The 20,353-nt window shown below is 33.4% G+C and overlaps 1 protein-coding gene across 3 annotated transcripts in view; it reads left to right on the forward strand.

The window, feature by feature from the left end:
- Nucleotides 1-15,031, forward strand: part of si:dkey-206p8.1 — a 60,814-nt gene extending 45,783 nt beyond the window's left edge. For 2 of the 3 annotated variants that reach the window (XM_073928668.1, XM_009293275.5), the window contains exons 5-10: nucleotides 1,858-1,888; nucleotides 3,416-3,524; nucleotides 6,330-6,490; nucleotides 8,841-8,970; nucleotides 9,931-9,957; nucleotides 13,011-15,031. In XM_073928668.1, coding sequence (XP_073784769.1) covers nucleotides 1,858-1,888; nucleotides 3,416-3,524; nucleotides 6,330-6,490; nucleotides 8,841-8,970; nucleotides 9,931-9,957; nucleotides 13,011-13,216 — 664 coding nt within the window. In that variant the 3' untranslated portion in view covers nucleotides 13,217-15,031. The remainder of the gene's footprint in view (nucleotides 1-1,857; nucleotides 1,889-3,415; nucleotides 3,525-6,329; nucleotides 6,491-8,840; nucleotides 8,971-9,930; nucleotides 9,958-13,010) is intronic. The other variant, XM_009293276.5, reaches the window with a different exon arrangement.
- Nucleotides 15,032-20,353: the final 5,322 nt, after the last annotated feature.

Consider the following 20,353-nt stretch of genomic DNA (forward strand, 5'->3'; position numbering starts at 1 on the left):
CAATAGAGCTGCGGGCTGGGGCGACACCTAATATATTTGCAAGGTTTTCAAATCTACGAGTGGAGCCGGTTTCCTCAAGGGTATTAGGTAACCTTTGGTGATTAAGGAAACAACTCGGATAAGGTGTTGAAACACGCTTGCTGCGCCATTCTCCTTAACACGGAGATATGTGCGCTTATTCACTCTGTCAGTAAAGTTCCCTGCTTAGGTGAGCCCTGCAGATTCCTGGCCAAGCAATGCCTGGTCATCCTCTCATCGGAAGCGAAGGTAAGGTGCAGTCATTATGGCTTTTTCAGACATTTCCCATTACGTGGTTTAAATCCACTTATAGCATTGAAGTTCCCCATCCGAAGGGGAACGCTCTGTTTACTAAAGTTACCCAAATGCTATATTGCATCGCCATAATGATTGTTCCTTAGCTGTCTCTTCAGCTTAAAAAGGTTAGTGTCTTCTTGCTTTGGCTGTGCTTTTATGCTAAATTGATGGCAACAAGCATCAGGTGCGCAAGCTGACGCTGCCAATTCATTTGGCATTTCATTGGCCTGTTTACATACTCTTTCAGACGATTGGTTTTCTGAACGAAATCCCCATACGTGTATTAATACGTGGATTAATACATGGATTACGTGGAGGGTTACTTAGTAACCAAAGCGTTTTTCTCTAAAGAAGTTGTTACCACCCCCGTTTAGAGCATCACTTTTTGCATTTTTACTTTATAACTTTGGTTCAAATGATAGATCTGTGACAGAGAACTCGTGGGTTTTGGAAAACACTCGTCACTACAACATTCTTTTCCCAAATGATGCATCATACTATAATTGTTCAGCCTTGAGTTAAATCATTGTTTTGGAAATGCACCCCAGTTTGAGTTCTGTTGAACACAAAAGAAGATATTTTGAAAATGCTGGAAACATTCTACAATTGACTTTCATAGTATTTGTTTCAATGGTTACAGCCGCCCAACATTCTTTAAAACACCTTCTTTTTTTTAACAGAATAAAAAGCTCAAACTAGTTTTAATCCAGTCAAGCGTGAGTGAATGATGGCCGAATGTTCATTTTTTTAGCTGAACTGCTCATTTTAAAGTGTATTGCTTGATCTCCTCTGACACATTTCATAATGGATTGTCATTGCTTTTACTCACATAAACCATATCAATATCAATGATTCATCTGGTATATAAGGGTAAAATATGTGACATTGTCTGACATATACGCTCTTGCTCTCTCACTCTTTATGGCTCTGGTAATAGAAAAGGGTCAACCAAGTCCCAAAGGCATAATCAATGATATAGATTTGGCAATCAATAACAGACATATGCAAGCTTTTCCCTCACACGTGCAGTGATGTTGAGACTGTGATGCACGTGCTTCCATGCTGTTTTATTCATGCAGTATGTACACTGAATAAATATGCATGTATGAATGGAACTTTAGCTTGTAGGAATATTATGTTCCACAATGCAATGTATTTAATCAAGCTTTTCTAATGCAGGGCTCAACAATAAGGAGTGCATGAATTTTGCTCATTATATATTTATTAACATTTTTAAAATATTTAAATTCTAGATTCACAGACATTATTTTTTACACATTATTTAAAATATGTGGCTAAGAAATATCTATTAACTTCTTTTATTATTATTATTATTATTATTATTATTATTATTATTATTATTTAATTATGTATTTTTATTTTTTGATGGTGCCAGTGAAAATTTTGATAGGGCAAGTAAAAGTCAGATCAGGCCAGTAGAAAAAATCCTTTAAGTTGAACCCTGTTAATGTGAGAGAAAAAAAAAATTGTGTGTGATGCCTTTTGTACCTTTATTTCTAATGTTTCTGTCCTTTCTTTCAGACCCCATCTTGCTTTGGAATACAGTGGCAAGGTATGAACATTATCATATAGAATATGCAATATAACTAGTCTAGGACTGCACAATAGAAATTTAGAGATAATTTTATATGCAATATCTGTACTGTAAAAAGGTGTGAATACTCACATTAATCTGATGAGACGAGTTTATTTGTTGCATGCCTTGGTTGTTTATTCAAAATTGACCAATTAGATAGAGTTTATGCTTATATAGCAGGTGCTATTTTGCTATTCGCTAGACTGGGCCCAAAGGTTAACCTAGTCTGAGCAGATAGTGGAAAGTAAACACTAACGGCGGAAGTTAAAGTAAGTGACAACAGTCAATAGGAATGAAAATATCTGACAAGGTTTTTAGTTATTAAAGGGACAGTTCACCCAAAAATCACAATTTGTCTAATTTTCGTTTTTCTGTTGAACACAAAAATATATATTTGCTGGAAAAAGTATGGAAATCAGTAGCCATTTTCTTCCATAGTAGTTGTTTTTTCCTACAATGGATGTCAATGGTTACAGGTTTCCAACATTCTTTAAAAAATAATAATAATTTGTGTTATTTTACAACAAGCGAAAGATATTTTGAAGAATGTTAGAAACCTGGAACTTTTGACTTCCATGGTAGTTGTTTTTCCAACTAGGGATGTCAATGGTTTCAAACATTCTTTAAAATTTCTTATTTTGTGTTCAAAAGAAGAAGCTCAAACAGTTTGAAACCACATGAGGGTGCATAAATGTTTGTACCTCAACATTGTTTTTTTACCCTGAAAAAAAAAAAAAATTTATATATATATATATATATATATATATATATATATATATATATATATATATATACATATATATATATATATATATATATATATATATATATTTTTTTTTTTTTTTAATTAAGATTTTTTATGCGGTGCTTTACATTATTGTATTTGTGCATATACATTAAATTAGTCAGTACTGAAGCTAAATCTGGAGCTTATCTAACAAAATAACTTATGATAACTGTTCAAAAACTAGTACCCCCAAATTTATATGTTGTAGTAAAATATTAAATTCAAATTCAATACAAAGGAAAAATCAAGAGAATTTTTTTTTTAATTTTGTTCTAATTTTGTTTCTCTATATTTTGATTGAATTTAATTGTATTATTTTTACATTTCTAAATATGTTTGTGACTAAAGGATTATTTTAATACATATATCTGTTTAAAAAAACTGTTTTTTTTTTAAATGCACTAAAATACATCATCTATATTCACTGAGAAATGGATAAAAATGTTAATTTTTAAAAATATTCATATTCAAAAAGTGATTTACTCAGTTTGTGCTGAGCACTGTATATTTCCAGTTTATTTTAGTATAGTCATTACATCAATAAATCAATACAAAATAGCTAATACAAATCACATTTCTTTTGGGAAATATTTTATTGCAATACTCAACAACATTGCATATTGTGCAGTCCTAAATATGACAGAAAGCTTCAAAAGTGAATAAACCTGAAGAAATGTAAAGTAATTGTATTTTCTTGAATTTCTTTCTCCATTTAGGCCACTAAAATCCACCAGCGAGCGTTAGGTAACGATCATCCCATCACAGCGCGGAGTCTGGAGCTGCTGGCGACCGTCTATGCTGAGATTGGCAAGACAGAATATACAAGTAACTGAACCACTTATATAACAGTCAATTTGATTCCACATGGACTTATGAGAAATCACTTTAAAAAAAATTCTGTAATATAAAAAATAAACACAGGTGTGCACCAAACAAGTATAACAAGACCTGCATAATACACTCTAGTGCAAATCTTTTTAAATATGAGTACAGACTAAAGATTTGTAAACCATTAAAAATACAGAAGATGAAACAAATGTCAGAGTGCTCGTGCTTGTTTTTTAATTGCTTAATAGTTGTCAGAAAGTGTCAGAAATGCATCTCTTTGTTGCAGATTTTAATTGCTGGTGCTGTTTTGATTCCTTTATACATTTTATTAGCTCTTCATATGTGCAGTGAGCACATTCATCCCAGTACACAGGATTGTTTAAGATGTTTGTGAAACTCCCAAAATATATATCATTACAAACAAACAAAAAATCTTTATTATGTATGTATATATGTATGTATTGCCACGGCATGAGGAAATACAACAACTGTTTTCAAAATAATCTTTTAGTCATAATAAAGACTATATATTTATGTGGCTGAAAGGAGAACATTGTGCAGACTTCGGTCAATTATGTACAATGTAGAACGCCACAGAAAATCCTTCCTTCCCACTGCTATCAGACTTCATAACGTCTCCCTCAGTCACTTACCCTTACAGTAATCTATGCAATACCTTGCTGCTTGTGCAGTATATTTACTTATTATGGGTTTTAGTGTGTAGAAGTTTGTGCATTATGTTTTAGGATGTGCAATAGTCTATTAGGTGCAATATTTGTAAGTTTTTTTAGGTGTTAAATATTTTTAGTGCAATATCATTGTTTTTTAAATGAGTGTTGTATCACTTTATTACTTAAAATATTTTATGTGCAATTGTTTTATGTGTAATGTTATTGGTTTTGGTTAATATTATTTTCATTACTTGATATATGACTTAATAGTATTAGTTACCACTGATTCTTTTAAGTGTAATATCTTATATAATAGTTTGTGTATTTATGTATTGTGGCTGTTTCCTTCTATAGATTGGTTGGATTTATGTGACTTATTTCACTTATTTAATTTATTTATTCTGTCTTGTGTTTTTGTGTTTCTGTGTTTGTGTGTTATGGCAGTCATTACGCAAGCAATTTCCTGCGGGATCAATAAAGTTTTCTAAGTCTAAGTCTAATATATTTATATATATATATATATATATATATATATAGTCTTTATTATGACTAAAAGATGATTTTGAAAACAGTTGTTGTATTTGCTCATGCCGTGGCAACAATTCATAGAAACTGTGTCCCAAATGGCACACTATGCACTCATGAACTATGTACTTAAGCACTTACACACTCAACAGGATAGTATATGTATGTAGTGGTGTCCCAAATGGCACACTAATGTTTTTTTACTAGGCGGATGTTCAAAGCGTTTCCCTGATGACGTTTGACGGTTGCCAAATCAGTGAAATAAACAACCGAATTATCAAGTAATACCTGCCGGGAGTATTACCGCATTGACCATCGGGAGGCGCTATAATCACTCTCGTAGGAGAATTTTGCCCCTTCCGCTACGTAAGCAAACCTGCGGTCGTTGAGTGCGTGAAGTGTCCATCATTCCACACACTTAATTTTAGCAGCTGAATGAGTGCATCATCCGGGTAATTAAAGTGCACTTATTATTTTTAAAGTTTTCAGTGTGAACAAACTACTTACACTATTTATACTACAAAATGGCGTAGAATAGTGCATAAGTATGCGATTTGGGACGCAGCTAGAGATTACTTGTTTTGTTCGGTGTTTGTGACTTTGAAACCAAAATTTTCCCATATTACCGATGTCCTGCTTTTCTTTAATATCAATTAGTCTATTGATGCTTCTGAAGTGTTTTTTTTTTTTTTTTTCATTGTAGCCATTTCCCATATTTCAATTGCGCTATTCTGATTGGGCAGAACTAAAGTGTGCTCACTCAATTGGTTAGTAAGACTGTCACACACAGACGTCATTCAGAACCATTCTGGGTGGGGTCTGGTCTGGGTGGGGGAAATTAAATAATACATATAAATATCATATCGCAGCCTCTAGATTAGCTAATCGCAGTGTTTAAAATTGTAAAAATCTTCCTAGCAATACATGAGTGAAAATAGTTTTAAAATCTGTCACCTTTTTTAACTGTTAAAGCAAAATTATATTGTGTTTATATATATATATATATATATATATATATATATATATATATATATATATATATATATATATATATATATATATATATATACTTACAGGGCTTTGGGTGGGTTAGGTTAGACCACTCAGGGAGGAAGCAAGGCAGCTGCACTACATTTAAGTGTACTGTACTTACCCTTCTGTACAATAAAAAACAGCTGAGGTAAATCACCCGAACAACCAAACATTTATTCCAAAGCATGCACTTTCTGTCCAAGGCTGATGGTGCTTTAGATCTGCAGCTGAAAAGCCGCCATCGTGCATTTGACAGTTTGAGGCCAGGGCATTTTTGCGAGCAAAAATGCTTTGCTAGTTTTCTGCAGAGACCGGGTCGCTCTGCATCTTCACCCTTGCCTGTTTCCTACAGTAGATGATGAAAAATGTATTGTATAGGGCAAGCAATGTGTCACCAATGTCAAACTCGGCTGCAGACTCAGCATTCTGAAAGAAAAATGCTTTCGCCACAACATATCACCTGTGTCATAGGTACAGTGCTAAATGGTTCTCTGCTTAACAAATGTGTGAATTCCTTTATTTGCTGAAGTGAAGTCTACTAATATGTCCTCCTCTTATTGTTTGTGTTTGGCAGATTCGTTGGGAGAGTGTGTGTCGACACTATCCAAGAGGTTCTCAGCCACAGAGTCTTTCAGCGATGCTCTGAGCAGCATCTCTTATAGCCATAAAGACAGAAACTCTGAGCTACGACACAGAAAAGAGCCATACACACTACAAGACACTCTTAAAACTAAGGTAAAACTATAAAGAGAATCCGGTGTAAAGAATTTTCAGTAACATTTTCTATGATACCCTGTTTATTCATTAATTCATTCATTTTCTTTTTGGCTTAGTCCCTTTATTAATCTGAGGTCACCACAGTGGAATGAATCACCAACTTATCCAGCAAATGTTTTACGCAGCGGATGCCCTTCCAGCCGCAACCTATCGATGGGAAACATCCATACATTCTCATTCACACACATACACTACGGACAGTTTAGCATTTCCCCCACAGTCCAAAGACATGCACTATAGGTGAATTGAGTGAGCTTAATTGTCCATAGTGATTGTGTGGGTGTGAAAGCAAGAGTGTACGGGTGTTTTGCAGTGCTGGGTTGTGGCTGGAAGGCTATCCGCTGCGTAAAACACATGCTGGATGAGTTTGCAGTTCATTCCTCTGTGGTGACCCCTGATTAATAAAGGGACTGAGCTGAAAAGAAAATGAATGAGTGAATCAATGAGTGAATGAATGAATAAATCAATGAATGAATGAATGCATGGGAGTTTCTTCACCATTATAAGTCAATAGGCAAGTTTTGGTTGCTCTTGCAATTTAGGGGAACAACTGTGTACTCAGTTTAATATAGTTTTACACAAGCTTGATGGTGTCTTCTATTTTGTAAGATTTTGTGTTTATTTAACATGTTCCCATGTTAAGTCAATAAGATTTTTCCAAGTTTTCCAGGTCAGTTTTCGAAAAACTGAAAGTTGGACCAGTTAGAAAGATAATATTTTTTTTTTACATGAAATGTGTGTATTTTTAAATGCATTGCAATTCTACTGTCTATGGGGTCACAGTGGTGGACAGTGTACTGAAAAATCATACTCAAGTAAAATTATTTTTACAAGACTTGCCTAAAAATGTAGTGTAAGTAGAGTAAAAGTATTTGATGTAAATATTACTCAAAGTATGAATAAAAAGTAGACCTTTCAAAAGGACTCAAGAGTAGTGGGTAGTGAGTATTACCCTGTAAAAAGCTGATGCATTTACATTGTAATTTGTAGATGTGTAAAAGTGCATTAACTATTGCCTAGCAGGCACACAACATCATAAGACATTAATATTAGGTTCGATTTAGTTTGATGTCAGATGACGAAAATTCAAGTTCAAGTTGCTTTATTGTCATGACATTAAGTACAGTATTGCCAAAGCACTTCAAATATGAAATATATTAAAACCATAGAAAAATTAATAAAAATTAAATTAATTAATAATTAAAATTAAATAAATTCATTGTCTAGCCATTGTATAAGGACAATGTTATTTTGATGTCCAATTATGACGTCAAATGACGTTGATATTTTGTTGATTTTAGGTTGTTAAAAAGTGACCAAAATTCAACGTCGAGCCAACATCTTAAACCAACGTCATATAGACGTCAAATACTGACATTTATTCATTAGGTATGGCAACCAAAATCCAATGTCTGATAGACGTCATAGTAGTAACATCCACACAATGTCAAGCTGTAACATTGTAGACATTGATATATTGTTGATTTTAGGTTAGACGGTTGATGTGATGTTGGGTTCTGATGTCAACACGATTTTTGTTTCCAAACAAAATGCAACGTCCCCACGACATTAGGGTACAACTTTAATCTGACGTCATGTTGACGTCTTGTGTCTGCTGAGTGTTTTGGGACATTTCGGTCTTCATACAGTAAACACTTATCATCTTCTCATCAGTAACATGCATCTTAACAGTCTTTAGATTTTGTACACCTTCTTGGACACTTTTAATGCTTCCAAACAGTTTACTGCATTTATAAATCGCCCATGTCTTGAAGTAGTTTGTTATTATGCGATTTACCTCTTTACTTCTATGTGCGATTTGATTGGACAGGAATCACAGGACTGATTGTTCTAGTCCCCATAGACAAAAAATAAATAAATAAAGTAGTGACTGTAAAAAGACTGTGAAAGTAGTAAAAGTACAGAGATACAGCATTAAAAATGTACTCAAGGTAAAGTAAAAGTACACATTTTGAAAACTACTTAATAAATTACAATTCCTGAGGAAAAAAAAAACACTTTATTACAGTAGTTTGAGTATTTATAATTTGTTTCTTTACACTACTGTAGATTAATCACATCATTATCCCACAACTCAGCTTGTTGTTTTCCACTCTGCTACTTCTTGCTGTTAAAATGTCATGACATTTTACTGCACACAGTCAAGTCACATGAAAATTGTGTGTTAATGCCAAAAGGTTACAGGAATCTGCAGCTGAAGGTCTTAAGTTTACTACCACAGTCAGACAACCTTAATATTGTCTCTATCAAACATTGTGCAAGTAAGTGTTTTTCTTTCTGATTTTAGGTCATACATGAAAAACTGCCCACCTCTATCCTAAAAAGGTCAAATGTGAGCAATGTGGAGTCAGACCCATCGCGCAAGAGAAAAACTGAGAGACGGGTTCGCTTCAGAGAGCCAGAGATCACTGTTCATGGTGAGACAATTTAAACAAATCTGCTCCAGCAGTCCCTCAAATCCCCAGAGTCTCTTTTGAACTGCTCTTTTAGTGGATTTCTGCGTTATTAAGAGCTGGCACTTAAAGTACTAAGTAAATTAAACATGCTGAAGTGGCTTGTAAAAGATTCTCTCTTTGAGAGCTGCGCTTAATAATTCCTCTCATTTTGAAAAAAAAAGAAAGAAAGAAAGAAAGAAAGAGGAGGATGCACAATTGTGCCCAAGTGATTTACTTTCCAGATTAATTATACATGCAAATTAGGCAGCATGCAATCTGTGCCAATAAGATCGTTGTGGTAATGAAACAAGGAATTTAAAAAAAAGGTAATTAAATTTTGTCTTTCTCTTAGGATCTCATCTTGTTGAAAGACTTTAACAAAATTCAATAAAGGTTATACAATTAATATTGTCACTTCTGACTCCATACTGTAGATATAATAGTCTTGTTGTTACTAATGTAGAGATGTATGAGACTCAGCTCTAAAACAATTTCCTTTCTGTTGGGCTGTGTGTGTGTGTGTGTGTGTGTGTGTGTGTGTGTGTGTGTGTGTGTGTGTGTGTGTGTGTGTGTGTGTGTGTGTGTGTGTGTGTGTGTGTGTGTGTGTGTGTTTGTGTGTGTGTGTGTGTGTGTGTGTGTGTGTGTGTGTGTGTGTGTGTGTGTGTGTGTTTGTGTTTGTGTTTGTGTCTGTGTGCGTGCGTGCATGCATGCGTGCGTGTGTGGAGGATATATTTTGTTCCATATGGACTAGTCATGTATATTACAGCAATGATGTGCATTGCTAATAGACCGACTAGTCATTGCACACCAAAAAGTTGCCCAACAACATTTACTGTGATTCCACATTTGATTACTGTACTCTTTTATGGTTTTACGAAGATTTTGAGTAGCTAAATCTCGAGCCTAAAAGCTGATTGTCATCTTTTATATGTTGGGTTCCAGACATTCCGTATTATGACTGTTTAGGAGGTAAGTAAACTAAACAGTGTGGTGGATCTCAATAATGCATGAAAAAATGCATGATTGATTGATTTGAATGATTCATTATGTATTAATTTAATTATTTGGTCACACTTTACAATAAGGTTCATTAGTTAATGTTAATTAATGCATTTACTATTATGAACAAACATTGAACAATACATTTACTACAGTATTTATTAATGTTAATAAATGTTAGTTAATGAAAATACAGTTATTCATTGTTAGTTCATGTTAACTCATGGTACATTAACTAATGTTAACAAGCATGAACTTGAATGTTAATAATGCATTAGTAAATGTTCAAATATGATTAATAAATGCTGTACACGTGTTGTTCATGATTAGTTCATGTTAGTAAATGCATTAACTAATGAACCTTATTGTAAAGTGTTACCAATTTTATTATTATTTTATTATTTTGCATGCATGCATTCTGAGGCCTGTTGAACAAACTCTCTGTGTTGCAAAGTAAAGTTTATGTTGAGAAAACCAAAGAAAAATCCAACCATGTTAAGATCAGGTTAAGTGGTTTTACAGTACTTGAAATAAACTTTCTCTGTCAACTTGAGGTTAGTGCATGTACCTGAAAAGTACATGTGCAGCGAATGGCCAATAATGCAACACATGAGAGAGTCAGTTTGATTCATTCCTTGAGAGATTCAGCAGTTCACTTCTCTGTTGAAGATTAAGACATATAATTAACAGAAAACAATCATGAATTTGAAAAAGCACATTGACAAGGAGCAACAAAAGTTTGGGAAGTCAGAATTATTAGCCCTCTTCGTTTTTCTTTTTCTTTTTTAAATATTTCCCAAATTGTGTTTAACAGACCGAAAACAAAATAAAAATTCACAGTATGTCTGATAATATTATTTCTTCTGGAGAAACTCTTATTTGTTTAATTTCGGCTAGAATAAAAGCATTTTTTTAAACACCATTTTAAGAACTAAATTATTAGCCCCTTTAAGCTGTTTTTTTTTTTTTTTTTGTCAATAGTCTACAGAACAAACCATCGTTATACAATAACTTGCCTAATTACCCTAACCTGCCTAGTTAAATTAATTAACCTAGTTAAGGTAAATGTCACTTTAAGCTGTATAGAAGTGTCTTATCCGTATATATGTATAGAAGTGTAAAATATCTAGTCAAATATTATTTGCTGTCATCAGAGCAAAGATTAAAAAAAATGTTATTAGAAATTAGTAATTAAAACTATTATGTTTAAAAATGTGTTAAAAAAATAAACAGGGGGTCTATCAATTCGGGGGAGGGGTGGTGGTAATAATTCTGACTTCAACTGTATATCAACGCAAATCAGTCAATAGAACCCAGTCAACCCACTTTCTTAAGCCCAAAGAATGTTTGCTCAAACTAAATGCAAAATTAGCTATGGTTTAAAACCCAAACTGGCTTTGTACATCAGGCCTCTGGTACATTGGATTTTGAGTTGCACTTTTCTGTGGCTATTACAGTGCACATGGATGGTGCTTCAATTTTGAAATATTATATTAAGTTATATGCCATCCATGCAAATCCAAGTAGCCTTGTTTTTAATGTTTTTGTTTTATTTTTTTAAGGCTGTTAGCATAGTGGAATTCTTATTTATCTAGTAAAAAATGCACCTCTGATGCGTTCCTATAGATCATTGTTAACTAATAGTTTCAAATATTTTAGAATTTCGATCAAATAAATGCTGTTGTACTTGCACAGATAAAAAATAAATTATTAGCCTCTAAAATTAGATTTTGTTTTCCAAATATATTCCAAACAGTGACACGGTGGCCCAGGGGTTAGCACTGCCACCTCATAGCAAGAAGGTTGCTTGTTCAAGTCCCAGTAGGGCCAGTTGGCATTTATCGTATGTGTGGAGTTTGCATGTTCTCCCTGGAAGTGCAGCCGCTTTGTAAAACATATGCTGGATAAGTTGGCAGTTCATTCCGCTGGGGCGACCGCTGATGAATAAAGGGACTAAGCAAAAGGAAAAAAGAATAAATAGATTCCAAGTGATGTATAAAGAGCACGGAAATAAACACACCAATTTGTATTATACTGTATGTTTCTTATTTCAATTCATCAGAATTTCTATAGTGCTTTTTACCACACAGATTGTATTAGAGCAGATAAACATATACTGTAGATGACGAAAAGAGAATAAAAAGCTATAACAATATCTCAAAACTGTGAGCATTCCAGCAAATTAGTCAGTCAGAAAATAAGAAGTAGTTTGCTGGTTTAGTTCTAATTAAATTAAGTTAATTAAATAAAAGTTTTTATACTATTTACATGGTTTTGTTTCCCATGCATATGGTATTTTGAATTATTTTACCAAGGCCAATTGTTCAATTATTTTTTAGCCATGAAAACTTAATTTCTCCCATCACTTGCTGACATTGTTTACAAGTAGCTTATGATTTAATCCTGGTTTTATACCAGTGTTTTATAGATTGACGTAGAACGGAATTTACAGTGACTTATTTCAGGCATTCAGAATTGATTTAAGAGACTTTAACTTGTTTATTATGCACTTTAAAACTTCACAGTCCTTTCACATTCACAAATAGCTTGATTATTCAAATATTTAAAAAGCATGATTCGTTAAAGGAACCCTATTATGCACCCTTTGCAAAAGATGTAAATTAAGTGCCTTCTAAAATTTTATCATAACTCTTTAAAACTGCCCCTTTTCGGCTTTTATCCTAATTGTGCCGTTTGGTGACTGTCACTTTAAATTCGAATGGGATTGTGCTCTTCTCAAAAGAAGGTGGAGCTACAAATGCCTATGTGTCAGCATAGCGGCAGATTTATAAACAAGACTAACATTCCATGCTAATAGGGGTTTTTATGAAGTATGATTATAAATAATAACATTTATATATTTTTTACTATTAGAAGCTGGATATATTCACAGACTGCTGCCACACAACTGTATTTAATAACCTGATAAAAATAAATGTTTTTAAACAATATTTATGTATCTTTAAGCTGTTACGAATCCAAATTAAAGAAGGTAGTATGTCACTCTGACTTTTGTGTTTCAGTATACGACACCCCACAGAGCCGTTTGCACCTGGCCCTGCTGACCTGTCTGTTCCTGCTGCTGTCAGCGTTGGGTCTAGCATTATACTGTACGGACCGCCGGAGACCCCAGCGAGCCTGCGAAGAGCTGCAGACGGCGCTGGCTGTGTATCTGCTTCAGTTCAAACAGATTGTTTGGGCCTGCTGGATCTGGCTGACCATGCAATGACCATAACTGACCAGCATCGAGCAATGAAAGGAAAAAAAAAAGGTCGACATGATTTTTGAAAGACTGCAGAGGAAGTTAATGTTGTTATTGCTTTGTTTTCACTGTTCTAATCAGACTGGTCACCAGTTTAAATCTCTTGAGGATGTTCAACATCCACCTCCATTTGAAGGCCATTTGCTTCTCCACACCATTAAATGAGGGTGTGTTTTTTTGCCCTTTATGGTGGCACAGTTAATGCCACATCCTCATTATACAGAGTCGTATATATATATATATATATATATAATCAGGTCTCTGTAGCCCTTTGTCCTTGTATAGCGGTTCTAGACGATACGTTTTAAAGCATCGGTTGGTCCAAAGAATTTGTGCAGCAATAGTCATTAAAACCTTTATACTGGGAAACCTACTGTACTGTTAATACAGAACACGAATGAATTAATGCAGTATGTCACTGTTAGAGCCCGACTGATTCATTGGCAGGTCATTGATTTATTATCATTCAAATTAGGCATGTGATATATACCGTATTGGTCTTTAATGTGCAATACAGTGTTTAAAAAAAGCACCATGTAACATATTACATGATCACCAAAACACATAAAGATCTGACACACCGCATGTGCTTAGAGAATGCGTAACTGCATGGCTGGACCATTTCCTGCTAGTGATGTTCTTTGCTAATAATATTTTGTATTAAAATTTAGTCAAGTTCTGAAGCACTATTTTGTGATATGATATAAATAAGTAACAATGTAAGGGCTTATTGATTTAAAAAGAGTACATTTAAAGGGAAAGTTCACTCAAAGATGAAAATTCTGTCATCATTTACTCAGCCTTCACCTGTGCCAAAGTAGTTTGACTTTCTTCTGTTAAGAAATTTGGAAACCTGTAATCCTTTACTTCTATGGATGTGAATGGTTACCAGTTTTCAGCTTTTTTCAAAATGTCTTCTTTTGTGTTTAACAGAGAAATGAAAGTCAAAAGGGTTTGGAACCACAAGAGGGTTAGTATATAGTGAGTACATTTTAATTTTTAGGTGAACTGTCTCTTTAAGAATCTGTAGCAAATGTTTACTGAAATGCAAAATTTATACAGGATTGGTATGGGAATCTGTTCATCCTCCAATATCGCGTTCTACAATGGATTTTCACATCTTAGGTTGTGTTCACACTTGACAGAGTTGGTCTAATTTAAACAGCTCTAGTCAAAATGCTGTTTATTTGAATATGATGAATGCTGGAATCTAGTGATGTGACGCTGTGCACCAAGGCGTCAAAGCATGTTTAAAAAATAATCTCACAATGAAGCAGTGTACCAGAGCTTAATTAATTTTGCCATAATCACATGATCAGTGATGTCCGAAGCTTCATTTTTGCCTATACCCTGGTGACTGCTTCGAATTTTGAATCAAAGGTTTAAACACCCTAGTGGGTTATTAAAATGTATAACAAGAGATGAGGCGTCAGTTATTTACATTTCTACTATTTCAAAGCACTGCACTGGTCCCATGCACCAGTAGTTCAACTAAAATACAATAGTAATTTTTAGTTAAAAACTTTTGAACCATACTAAAGTGTATTAGTTGATTTACTTATTTAACTATTTTTAATAAATGCTAAAACATGGTGTTTTATAGTGTAAAACTGAGGCCAGCTGGCGAGTTCAGCGCAAAAGCTTCGGTACCATAGCCTCCTCTTTCGAGCATTCACCTTGCATGCAGCAATCCCTGATTTGATTCTTGTTTGAACCGAGTGGGTGCAGGAGCAGTTGGAATACAATAAACGTAAATATTTTTGAACACATTGATTTTACTACAGTCATAGGTGGTGTATATGTTCTTTATTCCTTCTATGTAAAAAGACTACAGTAATCGGGTAATTTGTATTTAATACTATTGTAGTATTACTACATGATTGTGTTGGTCGGTTTTTAATATTTGACAATTTTACAAAACAGAAGAGGGCCTCATTAAGCTGTGATTTGAAAAGCTTTGAGTAATGAACTTTTTTTTCGATATAATTGAGTTGAATGGTTCACTAGTTCAGAACGCTTCATTTCACTATCATCTAAACCAGTGGTTCCCAACCTTTTTTTGCTTGAGACCCCCTTTTCCCCTGGAAAATATTGTAAGGCCCCCCTCCACATTAAATGATATTATCGCTTATGTAAGTTTGCTTAGTAATAGTATGTTTATTACTATATCTAGATATGTTTATGCACAAATAATAGCCTAATGTAAAATATAAAAGGAAACATCGGTGGCGTGGAGGGTGACAAGCTAATAAAACATTGCTGTCGCTCTGATACAAGTTTTATTTATAGAGAAAAGTACAAAGCACTGCAGTGTTTGCATGTTTTGTGTTTGTCTTAGAAAATTTGTCTCACTTAAATGTCAATAATCAATACAAGCTGAAGCTGAGCTATCAATTCTTGTCATGTGACTTGCGGTCATGCCGCGCACCTCCATTGGAAAGAACCAACCTGTGCAAACTCTAGAAATATGCAATATGTGAACGGCCCCAAAAGGCCGCCATCATTTGGAATCTCGATCAGTTGATTTTCTTGCAGAGCCATGCTGGATTCACCTGATTTGCTGACAAATGGGTTGCGAATCCATACCTTGGCAGTCTGTGGGTCCTTCACTGGGCCTTTCTCCTGTTGCAAAGAAACTTTCCAGAGATGTCTGCTTCTTACATATTTTGCTACTTGTGGGTTAAATTTGGGCGCTTAAGTGATCGAGATGTAAGCCAGAGAATACGGTCATTTTTTCAAAATAAAAGTAAAAGATCATTCAGACTCAGATAATAAAACAGCATAATTAATTAATGAATTCTTGTGTAGCCCGGTACCAGTTGATCCACACACCTATGATTAAGGACCACTGAGCTAGGGGATAAAATGAACTAAGGCAACATGATCATTCTCCTAATTGTCTATTGCTAAGACATTTTTAAAATGTGACGCGAACCCCCACAAAGCTCGCTGAGGCCCCCTTGTGGACTGGGTCCCCTCTGTTGGGAACTGCTGCACTAGGCTACAGAAGATTTATTTGGACCCTGTCAGTTGAACCCAGATTTGCCAGATCTCGAAACACTTCTGAAATGACCGATGCTTTGAATCGCTGTAGTCACATGTCCTTGGGTTTCGAAACACATTAGTCACGTGACCTGGGTTTTTTTAATCACCTTAGTCATGTCACCTGGCTGTTTTGGATCATGCTTGGGTGTAGTGTTTCAAAACACTTGCACTTCGGGATCGTGTCGAAACGTCAGTTTTACACCAGCCATCTCTAATGGCAACCAAAACACAACGTTTGCTAGATGTTATATTGTTATTATTCACACAACTTCAAGCTATAACATTATTACATAGTGATATTTGGCTGTTTTTAGGTTGCGTTGGAAAGTAGCCTTAATGCAATATCTGTTTAGGGTTGGACACTGACGTCAGCCTGATGTTGGGTTCTGACGTCAACCTGATTTTCATTTTTTTTTTTGAGTGTGCTTATTGAGGTTTGGTTGGAAAGGCTGGTAGGATTTCAGATATGTAAATTTGAATACAAAGTAAATCAATGTTTGACTATGTACAATTTGCTTTTGTTTTGCTTTTTGTTTATATAAATTTTAGGACCGAATGAACCAACAGAGCCAAACAGCATGTGTGAACACACCCTTAATGATAAGTTTTAGGTACTTTTTTTTAATTATTATTTTAAATCAAATGTCAGGTCAATAATTATTTTCACTATGTTCTATTTATTGATTTTTTTCCTGAAATTTAAGCTAAAAATATAATACTACAATTTTAAATATTTAAAATATAAAATATTATAAGTGCAATTATTCCATAGAATTAATTTTTATTTCACATTTTATTTTATTTCAATTATAATTCATATGCATTAATATGAGAAAAGGCATTACTACACGGTTACACACTATTATGATTTTAGGGTAATTTAATTGACGATTACTTGACTGAAAACCACATGAAACCAACATGACTGGAAAAAGTCCATTCAAAGAATTCAGTCTCTTTATCACTCAGCATTGAATCAGACCCAAAATCAGTTGGGCTCTACAGAATGTGCACAGTGTATCCTTTATGAACCTCTATGTATCACATTATATAAGCTTTTTAATGTCCGACAATTTCATTTATCAATTTCTTTTATATTTAATGTACTTGCTGTACATAATGTGGTTGAATGTCTGTGGAATGCAAGACAATGCTATTTAATTTACTAATAATCAAATAGGTTTAGAGTACAAATGTGCATTTAGCAACACGTATAAACTGAATGACATTAATCATTGTTGAAGAATACATTTGTGAAAAGAGAACTGGCACAATAGACACCTTTAGCGTTAATCTACTTTATGAAGGGCAAAGCTGTTACGTTAAGCACAAACGTTTCCATCTGCCATAAATTCTCTCCGAGAAGAGACAGAAAACTGCTGGAGGATGAGCTGGCCATATATTGTCTCATGCACTACTAGATTTAACTAGCAAATAAAAGAAAGCCATTGTTAAAAAAAAATAATAAAAAAAGTTTAATGCTTTTATGACGCTCGCAACATTTCTGTTTATATTTTACATTAACCTGGACCAGCGTCTAGGCCTATGCCTAAAATAGTGCATTACTTTTTGTTTTTGTAGAAAACGTTCTTTTTAGTATTACACTTACTGTAAGTTTTGCACTTTCATTTGTTTAAAATTTCTTTAATTTTTATCAGATCATTTATTTGTTTCTTGTGTCAAAAGCTTTCATACTTGATATCCGCTTGTTAAGAGTGACATCACTTGACACGGCTTCCGGGTCCAAGCGCTCTATCAAACTGTATGTGGAGACTCAACAAGTGGTAATAATAAACATTTACAAAGCAATGTAATCACTTAAAAAATCATGATCGCAGTATACAGTTCAACTCTGTTTATTCTGTTCATGAATTATTAGCCCCCCCCTTTTTTAAATTTTCTTTTTTCTTTTTCAAATGTTTCCCAAATTATGTTTACCAGAGCAAGGACATTTTCACAGTATGTCTGATAATATTTTTTATCTGGAGAAAGTCTTATTTGTTTTATTTTGCCTAGAATAAAAACAAATTTTAATTTTTTAATACAATTTTAAGGTCAAAATTATCAGCCCCTTTAAGCTATTTTTTTATTGTCTACAGAGCAAACCATCATTATACAATGACTTGCCTAATTACCCTACCCTGCATAGTTAACCTTATTAACCAAGTTAAGCCTTTAAATGTCACTTTAAGCTGTATAGAAGTGTCTTGAAAAATATCTAGTAAAAAAATATTTACTGTCATCATGGTAAAGATAAAATAAATCAGTTACTAGAGATGAGTTAATTAAACTATTAGGTTTAGAAATGTGTTGAAAAAAATCTCTCCGTTAAACAGAAATTGGGGAAAAAAATAAACAGGGGGGCTAATAATTTAGGGGGTTAATAATTCTGACATCAACTGTATATATCCATGCCTAATATCCAATGGCCAAAAAGTGATTATTAAAAAAAAGGGGCTATATGCACAGCTAATGTTTTTCAGCCAATAAAAAAACTTCCTGTGAAAGTTTCTTGTGACTATTTTCAATTGCATAGTTCCTTTTACAGCATCAATGTTGTAATGTAATCTAAATATAATCAGTTAAATAGACTTAAGCATCCAATTTGGTTATTAAAGTGTAAAAAAAAGTTGAAAGACGTCATCTATAGCAGCAGGCGAGAACAAAAACTACATTGAAAAAAATGGGGTTAAATTTTATTTCAATATTTTAAAGACATGGCGTAGAAAAATAAAATTTAATGCTTTTTATTTATTTATTTTTATTTTTTTTTCAATTCAAATGAGTAGCGACTTGGATCCGGAAACAGTATTCATAATGACTTAACAAGACAAATTTTCTCCATAACACATCACTTCATATAAAAGTTCATCCAAAATAACGGTAATAACTACTGAGAAAAGATTGTAGAATTGAAATAGAAATAATTAGATTGTCCTTTAAATTAATACGAAGTTAAAGTAAAAAACATTTCCACAAATTATTGAAAGAAGATCAGAAAGGTTTGACAGAATATGGCAGAATTTTAATTTATTGGTGAACTTACCTTCATGTGACACTAAAGATTTGAGTAATTGCTACTGACATTCAAGATTTCACTGAAATAAGTGACATTTTAAAATATTTTGAGATTTTTTTTTAATGTGCAAAAAAATATGATAATTTTATATATAGTTTTGATTCAATATAAATTCAATAAAAAACTCTTGTTGTTAAATATTTTTTTACTATTATCGTCATTATAGATTGATTGAAATCACATTTAAATCAACACGATAAAGATAAATTAAAAGTTGAAAAGTGTTGAAATCTATTGTGTCCTATCAAACCACTGGGAGGAAAAATCACCTTCAAATGTCAGAAACAAAACAGATTTTCTTGTATGTTGTTATTTACATCAAGAATTTGTTATTTATATGAGCACTAAATGTCTAATTAGGAAATTCATGCAGACTTGCTTTACTTATTTCAGAGGAATTTGGATGAAAAAAAGGGAAATTAAAATCAACAAAGCGTTATAGTTGTGCTCGAAACTCAATCAAGCAATAAAATAATAAAATAAAATGTTTTTAGTTTTATTTCTCTGTGTATTATAATAGAGATGTTTGTTGGCAGTATATTAACTGCTGCACACCCCCCATCCCCCCACCCCCAAAAAAATAAAAATATATAAATAAATAAATAAATAAATAAGTAAATAAATAAATAAATAAATAAATTAATATACAAATAAATAAAACTCCACACCAAAAACTGTTTTAAATGCTCACTAGTTATTTATTGGTCAAAAAATTCAGTCAACAATTGCTTTGATTTTCTTCATCGTTGCTGTTTATACTGCAATTTTATTAAATGAAAGCCCTAAAACAAACAAGAATGGACTTATGCTGTTGGAATGACAATAAATCAAATGATGTACAAAACAACTTATTATTATGTTTTGTTTTCAGAAATGTGGGTGTGTTACAGAGTTACAGTGAATCACAACTCATGCTCACGCACCATTAACTAACAAAACATAACCTAGTTTATAATATCCTTAAACCAACAAAACAAAAA

Source organism: Danio rerio, chromosome 17 (assembly GCF_049306965.1).
Source record: "Danio rerio strain Tuebingen ecotype United States chromosome 17, GRCz12tu, whole genome shotgun sequence".
Taxonomy (NCBI): domain Eukaryota; kingdom Metazoa; phylum Chordata; class Actinopteri; order Cypriniformes; family Danionidae; genus Danio; species Danio rerio.